At 43.2% G+C, this 10403-nt stretch overlaps 1 protein-coding gene across 2 annotated transcripts in view; it reads right to left on the bottom strand.

Annotated features, from left to right (window-relative positions):
- Positions 1-6300: 6300 nt before the first annotated feature.
- grik2 (glutamate receptor, ionotropic, kainate 2) overlaps positions 6301-10403 on the bottom strand; it is a 207132-nt gene continuing 203029 nt past the window's right edge. Inside the window, exon 17 of one of the 2 annotated variants that reach the window (XM_070911928.1) lies at positions 6301-6554. In XM_070911928.1, the coding sequence (XP_070768029.1) occupies positions 6301-6554 (254 nt within the window). The remainder of the gene's footprint in view (positions 6555-10403) is intronic. The other variant, XM_070911929.1, reaches the window with a different exon arrangement.

Raw genomic sequence — 10403 nt, 5'->3', positions numbered from 1 at the left:
CACTACCATTCAGCCGTTGTCCAGTGGGGCAGACAAAGACAGAGAGCACATTTGATTTAGTTCTCATGGATTGAGCATTAGGAACCTTAGCTTTTTTTTCTGTTGTTGCCATCTTTGGGCAGGGAGGAGACAGCTACAGCTGAACTCTACGTAGTAGTAGGGACTGCTGTCTACCCCTGCCATTGTTTGTTTTGTGTGAGCTGAGGGGTGTACTACAAAGCAACTTCGACATAGCTGGCCACCTTTGTGACATTGAAAACTTTAGGCTATAGGCTCACCATACCTTCCTTGTACTCCCCTCTGGTTAGGGGCTGTGTGTGTTGGCTTCGGGAGACAGATGGGGGTATGAATGGCTAATGTCATTCAGCAAGTTTCTCATTGGTCAGCGGCGAGTTAGGAATAAAAACACTCATACCCCTTTTTCCACCAACATGGGACGGGCTCCGGTTCCTGCACCTAATTTTGAACCTTTCGGAAGAAAAAAATGAATTGGTTCAGAACTCAAAGTGTTGCCAGCTGGAACCAAAAAATAGCGTGTTTTCCTTGAGAGGACGGAGGAGGCAACAATGGAGAAGTCCAGTGAGAAAGTCGGAAAAGAGGAGCGCGCAGTGGTCTGCGGACTCCTGAAATGAAAACAAATAACAGAACAAAAGCACACAGGCCAATCAGTGTGCTCTGCCGTCTTGCAACTACTGTTTACTTCCGTTTGTGCATTTGTGCAACACCTTCCGTTGATGACGCATTCCCGATTGACACCTTCCTCCATTACTACGAACTGAAAATCGCCCACAACATGCAACAATTTCCCGTTTGAGTAACGTTTGCTAACAAAAAAAACTACAGATCACACCAGCCGGGAAGCCAAATCGGTTGTGTACGGTGCAATGGAACACATGACATAAGGAAAGTGAGTTTGTGCCAGGGGAGGTTTAGAAACGAGATTTAGGCACTAAAATTCATTGCCTGTATCCGTGTCACGTGGGTTTCACCTCTGCCTCCGCCCCTCCAGGAGACTAGCGGCTAATAGTCCTGAGTCTATTCATTCCAAATGGGAGAAGTGAACATGAGCACATATTAAGGCCCATTCTTCCAATAAAACTCTTAACAATAATCCTTAATAATACTTTTTATTGTTGTTATTATTATTATTATTGTGGATTGTAGAGTGGATGACACTTAAACTTCAATGTTCCAGTGGTGGAAAGTAACTTATGTGCATTTTTGAGTGGTAATACTGTAGTATTATTGTATTGTTTTTATCTGACTACATGTATTTAACAGATACAGATTTTACATACAAACACACATGATCAACTCATAAAATGTGGTGCACTGTTCCAGATTACACTACAAATGGAATTACAGATTTCACATCTCACGTCTCGCAATAACAAATCTTTTTTTTTTTTTTTTTTTTTTTAATAGCAGATTAGGAGTCACATTTCAAGAGAATGATAAAAGTGAAAGGCGGCCCACAGTAACGTCAGTGTCATCTCAGTTGTACTCATAACATGTAATGAGAGAACTAGAGGACTCGTATTTGAGATGCGGAAGACCCTGGCAATCTTTAAAGAGCAACTCAACACCCCCATTTTAGCATAAAAATGCGTTCAAACCCTGTGTAGGAATTCTGGATGGCCGCCTGAGTAAACGTGGCCCAGTTCACTTTGACCAAAATATGGATGGTTGGTGGTATATGAATTTTAACCCTGCCTATATCCAGTATATACAGTCCTATATACGGTCATTTATGGAATGTACTTTGGTAGCACCCTGCTAAATAGCTAGCATAAAAAAACAACAACAACTACAGACTGTACCATAATCATTTAAATAAGCCATCATAATGTGGCTTTCAAAAGTCCAGGTCTGCTTCTAAGTACTTCTAAGTACTTAATATGGGTGGAAATTGAAATTAACTGTATGATGAGGAACAGTAATGCAGTGTGTACAGTGTGTCCATCCAGGAGGCAGGGGCATGTTGTTGAAGTGATATTTGTCTTAAACATTCATTCACCTGTGATGGTATTGTTGGCGTCAGCATCATTGTGGGAAGCGGTAACTCACTTGAAATATAAAAGGTAATAGGAATGGTAGTACAAATGCAATAACACGAAAAAGAAATCCACTTCTGAATGGAGAGAAACCCACTCATTTCAGTGGGATGTCGCCATGAAATTCTTCTTCTTGACAAGTCACCAGCACTTTGACGTTATCATAGAGGTCAGTCAGCACCTCACGCCGTAAACAGCACAAATATTCACTGATGGAGCTCTAATGCCAGGGTCACGTGGGTTGTTAACGGCCAAGCTCTGGGGGTCGAGCAGATAAGGGCACAGGCCTCTTCGGACCGGCAGGGAAGACAACTAAATACAAATGTGTTTAATGTAATCTTTGGCTCCATCTCCCAAAAGCTTCCTGTCCTCAGATCTGTGCTACCTTGGGGGTCAGGGCAAGGAGGATCGGTGCTTTAATCTGATTGGCTGCCATTCTGCTGAGTCATTGTGGCTAGCTTCGACTGGAGTCCCCGACAGAGGTCAGGGACCGGTTATGCGGTGACCTTGTCAAGCCGTGTGGTCTCTGCTGAGTCAGGTGGTTTTATGAGCGAGTTTCCAACCAATGTAACCAGCGCAAAGTGCTGAAAAGATGCTTTTAACAGTATTAAGACGGCGACGGAATACATTTGGATGTTTTCTAGCTTTTTAGAGAATGAATCAAAACATCTCAGATTAACAGATGGACGAGAGCAATGGGCACTCAGCATATTGTGATGTCACATGATCTGTGATCCAGTTGTAGAATGAGAAAAGTGCACAACCAAACAAACCAACAAAATGGGCCCAGGCACGCAACCTGCAACATCACTTTCTTTTATTCTTTTAAAGCCGCACTGGACATCTTCCTAGACTGACTCCTAGAATTTAACCCATTATTGATTATTAGATTTTTTTTTTTTCCCCAGCATCAGTTTCAAAAATTAAGAATAAACTGCCCTTAACCGACCCACACCCACGCAAGTCACTAAAAAGGACATGAGCCATGATCCTAAGGCCCACATGGACCCTTTTGATATCAACTTATTTGTGTCCATGACTCGGGCCACAAGCGTATTATTTAAATGTGTACGCAACTACAAGATAACGCGCTTGAGACCAATTTGTTGTCCACCTTGACCCAATTATTAGCCCACACGCTGTCAGTGAAAACAAAAAGGGGCCCATGGTTCAAACGGGCTCCATTTTCGCCCACTTTGGAGCTGCACTGGGCATCTTTTTCTTTGAAAGATTAAGCCATATTGATTACATGAAAAGGATTTGCCGTATCAGCTGCTAAAAAAAATAAGAACACAGCGCACAGCCCTCATATAGACCCCACGCCCATGTGATGTTGCTAAAATGGCTACAAGTGGGACAATAACATCTAACAAATATCACACTTGCGGCCCATTTGTTGCCCACCATGGCCCAATAAGTAGCCTGCAAATTGTCAGTGAAAACAAAAAGGGACCCTTGGGGCCTCAGGATGATTGCTCACATGGACCCTATTTTATCACACACTGGCAATAGAGGCCGAATATTTATAGACCTTATTTTTATTGGCATGTCAAGAATTGTTTGAATGGTAGAGGCGTGAATATGTATTATAGTGGCTGACAGTGGCGTGGCGTGACTTTTCCACTAGGTGGGGCTACTTGGCATGCTATCCGCCATACTGTCACGTAAAAATACTATGCTGAGAGTCTCCACCGGGTTTTGGTGTCATTTACGGGGGTGCTGCTTCTGTCCTCTGTCCTCTGTTGTCTGTGTCAGAGTTTGAGACAGACAACACACTCACACACACACACAGACAATTTACAACCACGAAAAGCAAGCAGGCTAGCTAAAGCTTTGTTTATGCTCGCGCGAGCAGGCCGCCGTAGTGAAATGTTTCACTACAAGAAATTTGGGCATGCCTCTGCCCAGTTGTGTGACCTCAATGGGGCCTGAATGCTAGCTAATTGCTAAATCATGGAGGGACCCCCCCCCCCCCCCCCCCCCCCCCCCCCCACCATGGCCTTGCATGGTCCCCATTTGTTGCCCACCTTGGCCCAATCAAAAGTCCATGTACGTGTCCACTGTGGAGCTGGTAAGCAATGGGTACGCTGGCAATATTTTCGAACGGTGGAAGCCCCTGCCCTTGTGGTGGTGGGGGGCACTCAAAGGAAAAAGGGGGGCTTGATCAACCTGTATGTATGTGCGCATGTACACTGCACATTGAACTTAATGCAGATGCTATAAGACATTTCTCGAACTGAGTAACTATTAATGGGACATTCGTGCAAACATTCAGTAAAGAGGCAGACGCGGTGAAAGTTGTGAATACTTTTTTATTTTCTTTAAACTTGTGCATCGACTTCAAAGGGTAAACTGTGTGCACTCCGTTTTGTTTTCACAACGAGTTCAAAATTAGTTAAGTGTTCTTTATACTTTTTTTTTTTTTTAATTTTCTTTTTTTTAAATACATCTCTTTTTTTGCCTTTTTAAAACCATTTACACACGATTTGCTCGGCACTGGATTCTAGCAGTCTATCAGTAATTGGGGCGTGGGGGGGTGGGGGGTGGAATGATAAGCATCATCAGCAGCCGTTCCTCTCCTCTTGTACACTATATATTGGCTCTACCCAGTTTATTATCGCCGCTCATTCTTTCATGTGAAGTAAAAATATCTTTCTTTAAATATGATTCCTTTACATGATAAAAAATAGTTTCTTTTTTTTCTTCTTCTCCAAAACATTATGTCACTGATGCTTACCAGAATGCTCTGTACTAATAGTACTACTCATAGTACCAACTGGTGTGAATCTGCTCCATGGAGGATGGGTGCACCCTGCACTGTTGGGTGTGTGTGTGTGTGTGTGTGTGTGTGTGTGTGTCAGCTGTTTCTAGTGTCTAAGAAAGCCTACTGGAGTACCACCCCTCTTGTCATGGATGACACTCCTCATGGTGCGTTTCGTGTTGATAAAAATCATTACAAAATTTTGATTCTCTTCGTACAAAAAACACTTTTTCATAGAAATTGCATTTGCACAAGTAAATGTGGAGCTTTGCTGCCAAAGAAGAAGAAAAAACAACAAAACAAACAAAACAAAAAAAAAAAGCCACAGGAGTACAAAATGAAACTGGAGACTTGACACTGAGCAAATGGAAAGAAAGAGTGTGTGTGTGTGTGTGTGTGTGTGTGTGTGTGTGTGTGTGTGTGTGTACCCATAAAGAGCTGAAGTGAGGTGTATTTTACGGCAGTAGTGAAAATCCAGTCCGTAGAGATATAAATAAGTTTCATAAATAAAACAATAAATACTTTGAATAAATAGAGTTTGTGTGTGAATTGCTGTGAATTTAGACTTGGTGAGCTGGGCCCACGCCATTGCAAGGTCTTCCTCCTTAGTGACGTAAAGGGTGTGCACCTCCACAGAATCCGCTTTAAGTGACTACTGGCTCACACATGGACATCAACAGCTCACTACATGGGCCCTACTCCTGCATTCTCTGCTTGTATTTCACCATATAATCTGCCTCTAAAAAATGCCCGCCCCGCCCCCCCCCTCCCCTCCCCTCCCCACATTAAAGACTAAAAGTGTTAGTACTCTGAAACACAAATAAATGATATCACTTATTGCCTGATGGATGATATACAGTATATCCATTTTTGATGTCGATCAATATCATATGTGACTAAGCAATGCCTCTCTGTACATTTTGGGGAGCAGCCGAGCTGGCGGCCGCCTTCCGGGCGTTAGGTTTTATTTAGTTTGGAGCCCGTGAGGTCACCCTAAGATAAACAATCCTTTACAAACTGTTCCCCCCATTCCTGCAGTCAGCATCGATGCACGTGTAGATGCTTGGTGCCGCCCGACCAGCGCCTTTTGAGCTGTGCGGCGAAAGACTGACTGAGCAGCAGCTTACGGTAGGTCCAATTCTTTTTTTCTTTTCTTTTTTTTCCTCTCATTTTTTTTTTTTTCGAGGGACCATCTCAGTCCCACCTTAAATTTATCTCCAGACTCTCTCTGTTTGACTCTCGGGGGTTTTGAAAATCCTTGCACCTGTAAGTTTGCCGCCTTGCCAAGGTGGTAAGAGTAATGAGGTAACTCGCTGAAATTTCACCCAGGTTCAATTTATTTCCACAGGAAATATTGTTGAATCTCTTATCCCTAGCTATTTATAAAGAAAGAATGACATTTCCGTCAGAATACTCCCAAACTCCTCTGCTCTACCTTTGAAATAACCCAAATGTCAATCATTACAACCCGCTGCCCCCACCCCCTTACCATTTACCCCCACCCATTCCCCCAGTGTCTCTGCACACCTCCTCACTGCAGGAGAGAGGGTGATAAAGTGATTGAGATTCCCATTTTAGGCCATGGTCTCTTTCCCTGGCAGTCTGCGGTCGTTGAAGGTGTGCATGTTGATGACCTCCTCCGTTTTCACCATGACGGGCGGCTGGGGCTTGTGTTTGAGCCGGCGCTGGCACTTGAGGGAAACCCGCAGCTCGTCCACCATGGCGCTGCAGAAGGACCTCTGCAGAGGGGAAATAGAAAAAGGAGAACAGAATGGGTTTCAGACCGCTTCCCCTCTCCAAATGTTATGGGCAAGAGAACAAGCCTGTTCCCCCAGTGGGCAGCCTTGTTTTGCAGCCCCCCCCCTCCCCATCGCCACCCACCTCCGGGGAAAATGGTTAAATGCGCAGCGTTGCAGGCTGGGAATGGAGGGAATGCTGGATGGGAATGGGAAGAAGTGGGATGGAGGGAGGTGCAGGTCCATAGGCTGTGTAGTAGAGTGTAAAGTGTCATAGACTTACTCAACATAGTGTCAGAATACATCAGTGGTGAGTTTGTGGTTGTTGCTGCTCATGCAGGGCTTTTTATGCATACAGTGCATGATGCATTGCATTGATGCAACATATTCTCGTTTCAGAGATCCACACTTGTATACTCTAAAACTGCTGTATATTATCAATCTGTAATACAAGTCCAATACATTTCATTTTCAATGACATTTGTGCTATTTTACATATATTGGTGTATACACTTCCTTGTCTACTTCTACATTAGTTAGCGATTGCCAATGTTTCCCACAATGCCTTCCCACGGTCTCAGAGAAGGGTGTGAACTTTTGCAACCCTATCTCCGGACAAAATGTAGATATTGGACAGATATTGGGCAGCTCTGCAAAACCCCAGATTACATTTAATGACCATGCTAGCTCTAGGGACGGCAGTGCCATCCTGACTTGGTCCACCAGTTTGGTCCAGACTAAAATATCTCAACAACTACTGGATGGATTGTCATTTGGTACATATATCAATGCTTACCAGACAATGTATCCATATAACTTTGGCGATCCTCTGACTTTTCATCTAGCGCCATCAAAGTTTGTATTCATCCAATACTTTGGTTTATAACCAAATACCTGCCAAACGACTCCTGTGTTTAGTGCATTTTAGCTCACGTAACAAGCTAAACTAAGATGGTGAACATGCCATATTATTATTATTATACCTGTTTAGCATCAGCATTGTTAGCATTGTCATTGTGAGCATCTCCTGACACTAGTATTTAGCTCAAAGCACCACTATGCCTAAGTACAGCTGCTAGCATGGCTGTAGACATTTGTTTAGACATCTAATGCCAACATTTTAAGATTCTGTCTTTGTATATTATTTGCATTTGGTAACTACACTTTAGGTTTGGCTAAGGTTAAGTTAGGTTAAATAAATAAAGTGAAAACACTATGATCTCCTGATATGTTCTCCTGTGATTCGACACACTCCAGACTCATAAAGGCACACTACTACTACTAACCAAGTTTTGAGGTGCAGAATGAATGTTGAATCCTCCATGTACGCCAAAGTTAGTCATGGAGTGTCACAAGGTTCTGTGCTTGGACCAATACTATTCACCTTATATATGCTTCCTTTAGGAGATATCATTAGAAAAAAACGCTCCATAAATTTTCATTGCTATGCGGATGACACCCAGTTATATCTAATGATCAAGCCGGAAGAGACTCATCAGTTAGCTAAGCTCCAAGCATGCCTTAAGGACATAGAAACCTGGATGACCTGCAATTATCTGATGTTGAACTCAGACAAGATTATTGTTCCTGGCCCTGAACGCCTCAGAAACACAGTATCTTCCCTAGGTGGCATTGCCCTGGCCTCCAGCGCCACCGTGAGGAATCTCGGAGTTGTCTTTGATCAGGACATGTCCTTTAACTCCCACGTAAAACAAACTTCAAGGACTGCCTTCTTTCACCTCCGTAACATTGCAAAAATCAGGAAGGTCCTGTCTCAAACAGATGCAGAAAAATTAGTCCATGCATTTGTCACGTCTAGCCTGGATTATTGCAATTCCTTATTATCAGGCTGTCCCAATAAGTCCCTGAGGACTCTCCAGCTGATCCAGAATGCTGCGGCACGTGTACTGACAGGAACCAGGAAAAGAGATCACATTTCTCCTGTGTTAGCTTCTCTGCACTGGCTCCCTGTAAAATCTAGAATAGAGTTTAAAATCCTTCTCCTGACCTACAAAGCTCTTACTGGTCAGGCACCATCATATCTCAGGCCTGCCTGGACCAGCCCCTAGTTATGCTGCTATAGGCCTAGACTGCTGGGGGACTTCCCATGATGCACTGAGCTTTCCTCCTCTCCCTCTCCATCTTTACACATTCATGTCCCTCCAATGCATGTTACTAACTTTATATCTCCCCCCCCGGGGTTTCTTTGGGCTTTCTCGTCTCGCAGGCTACCATGGATGGTTGCTGCAGACTGCCTGCCGCCGTGGGCCTGCTTGACTCCCACTGCTACAATTATTATTATTAGTCATATTTCTATTATTATTATAGTTGTTATTGTTATTGCTGTTATTGTTGGGCATCTCTGTCTGTCTGTCTCTTTGTCTCTCTCTCTCTCTCTCCAACCCAACCCAATATTATAAAGAGTACGGTCTAGTGTCATGAGATAATTTTTGTTGTGGTTGCTATATAAATAAAACAGAATTATTTTCTCCAATTTAGATTGTCCAATTCCTTGTTGCTGCTACCTCCTACTCTCGGACAGAGAAGGGTGTAGACAGAAGGCGAAGGAGGAATGTAGATATCAACCAGTTGAAGTTACTAGTGCGGCGAGGACATGATCCCCCCACTGGCTTCCCATCAATCTGCCAGCTGTATTCAATAGGGCCAACTGATCAAGGATTCAACCTGGAACCAGATACACAGTTCAGTTTGTATTTTTGTCAGAAACTATTTTGCGGATCAATGGGCCACAACCTTCCTATGTTCTATTTTTCAGCGAAAATACTGCATCTCCATTTGACACCATGTCATGTAATGTGGGCATGGATACTTTTCCACAGGAAAAGTAAAATTACATCGCCATACAACAGAGTCTACCACGCGATGTTCTCTTCTCTGTTTAGACCACGCCAGTGTATTCGCATGCTTTGGATCCAGCGGTGTCTATCAAAATCAACTGTCAAGATACTTGTTGAGTTTTAAAAGGTTTGGCGTGATAATGCTGTCGAAAGTACGGGTGGGTTTGTTTGAAATGACTGGAAACGAATAGGGAATGAAACTTATAGCGACAATACATACCATGCATTATCCTTCCATGAACCTTGGAAACAGGTTAATTGCTGAATTAACTGTCAAGCCAAACTTTTTAAACTATCATAGATGAGAGGCTGTAAAAGTTCATGTAAATGTCAGAATAACGTAAATACGAACATGCAGTCATCAAACGATTAATGCCGTTTTGACAAGACAATAGTTCGGTTAAGGTATGGTTGGATTCAACCACGAGAACGACTTCGTTAGGGAAACATTGTGGTTTGGGTTAAAATTATTCCTTTGTTTGTCATGGTTACAGTAATAACCAGGGGATTATGATCGTGGAACGATCGTGGTCATTGGTCAATGGTCAATACAACATCTTGTTGATTTCAAGCAGGGAAAGGTGTTCCTCTGGTGTTAAAGTCAGATGTCTATCCAACTCAACCTCCTACCTTTGTGGACTTTGGCGCTCTGTAATAACGTCACTTGACTTCCTCCTTCACTCCTAATTATTATCATTATTATTAACACATAATAGAATTACCACGGCCTCTAGAGGGCTTTGTCACATCAACATATGTCCTCCTGGGGCAATTGCTGAAACAACTGATGGTGTCGTTCTTCTCAGGAGCGCAGTCTGAAAAATCTTACTACCTCTGCTTCGTGTGAAGCCACAACGTCTAATTTTGTTAAATGCACATTTCTTTGCGATTCAGGAGGCCCTTTTGGATTACAGCAAATACAGCTCCTTGGTAAGTACTAATCAGGCTCCTGCATCAACTGTAATAAATTCTAGGAGTGAGAGTGTCCCCCCAG

Source organism: Enoplosus armatus, chromosome 9 (assembly GCF_043641665.1).
Source record: "Enoplosus armatus isolate fEnoArm2 chromosome 9, fEnoArm2.hap1, whole genome shotgun sequence".
NCBI classification, from domain to species: Eukaryota; Metazoa; Chordata; class Actinopteri; order Centrarchiformes; family Enoplosidae; genus Enoplosus; species Enoplosus armatus.
Note: the sequence above shows the minus strand (reverse complement) of the source record. Positions and strands in the feature narration are given on the sequence as shown.